The following is an 851-nucleotide window of genomic DNA, read 5'->3' as shown; positions in this document are numbered from 1 at the left end:
CCTGTAGGAGGATGACTCACCTTCTTGTAATGCAACAGTGTCTAGGTGGTTCAGTAGGTGAGCACGGGTCTCCACGTCTCCTGCCAGGGTGAAGACGTACGCCAGCAGAGCGGTGGTGTAGGTGTTGCTGAGGTCACTGATGGACTCCTTGAGGCAAGACAAGCTCTGCTTCACAGAATCCTAGAACAGATTAAAAGAATGCATTGTCTTTTGCTGTGGAGTCAGAACTAAACCGGGGGAATCAGCATTCAGTTTTAATGCTGCACATATCTGGAACAAACTCCCAGAAAACTAAAAGTCTGCCAAGAACGGTTCTTTTAAATTAAGGTTGATGACCTCTTGAATAGTTGACTTCTTATACTGCACTATAACTTCTATAGTATTTTATGTTTTTATTTGTATAGTTTACTTAAGTTGCATTGTTGAAAATTGGAACTGTATGACAATGTAAGCATATAAGACCAGACCATTTATTAAATGCTCCTTTTGGGGCACTTGTGAGCTCACCTGAACCTGGGCGCCCATATTGAGAGATACTACTGGACCCAATGGCTGCAGGTTCAAGTTAAACCTGCAGTTCACTTTCAAGTCTAAACTTTCCTACACAAATAAAGGCCTAAAATACCTCAACATTAAATGTTCAGGTTTTTGAAAAGGTTTTCTAGACAATCTCATTCATCACTACAGCTTAATGGTGTTTTCTGCCTGTATTTAAAACCAAGTGTATTACTATGTTAGTGGCATCAAGTGGTGAACTTGATATGACTTAGCTTACCCCTTTCTGTCCAAGTGTATAGAAGAACCTAGAGTGGCCTTCACTTCAATGTAAAAGCATGAAAGGCCCTTTCTAA

The 851-nt window shown here is 40.7% G+C and overlaps 2 protein-coding genes across 2 annotated transcripts in view; both read right to left on the bottom strand.

Annotated features, from left to right (window-relative positions):
* LOC116680849 (alpha-2-macroglobulin-like protein 1) overlaps positions 1-851 on the bottom strand; it is a 76,152-nt gene that overhangs the window by 1,990 nt on the left and 73,311 nt on the right. The window contains exon 3 of the mRNA XM_032509539.1: positions 21-180. Coding sequence (XP_032365430.1) covers positions 21-180 — 160 coding nt within the window. The remainder of the gene's footprint in view (positions 1-20; positions 181-851) is intronic.
* Positions 1-851, bottom strand: part of LOC116686830 (alpha-2-macroglobulin) — a 43,415-nt gene that overhangs the window by 27,239 nt on the left and 15,325 nt on the right. The gene's annotated exons all lie outside the window — the stretch shown is intronic.

This window comes from Etheostoma spectabile, chromosome 3 (assembly GCF_008692095.1).
Source record: "Etheostoma spectabile isolate EspeVRDwgs_2016 chromosome 3, UIUC_Espe_1.0, whole genome shotgun sequence".
In the NCBI taxonomy this organism is placed as follows: Eukaryota; Metazoa; Chordata; class Actinopteri; order Perciformes; family Percidae; genus Etheostoma; species Etheostoma spectabile.
This window is presented reverse-complemented; position numbering and strand designations above follow the sequence as displayed.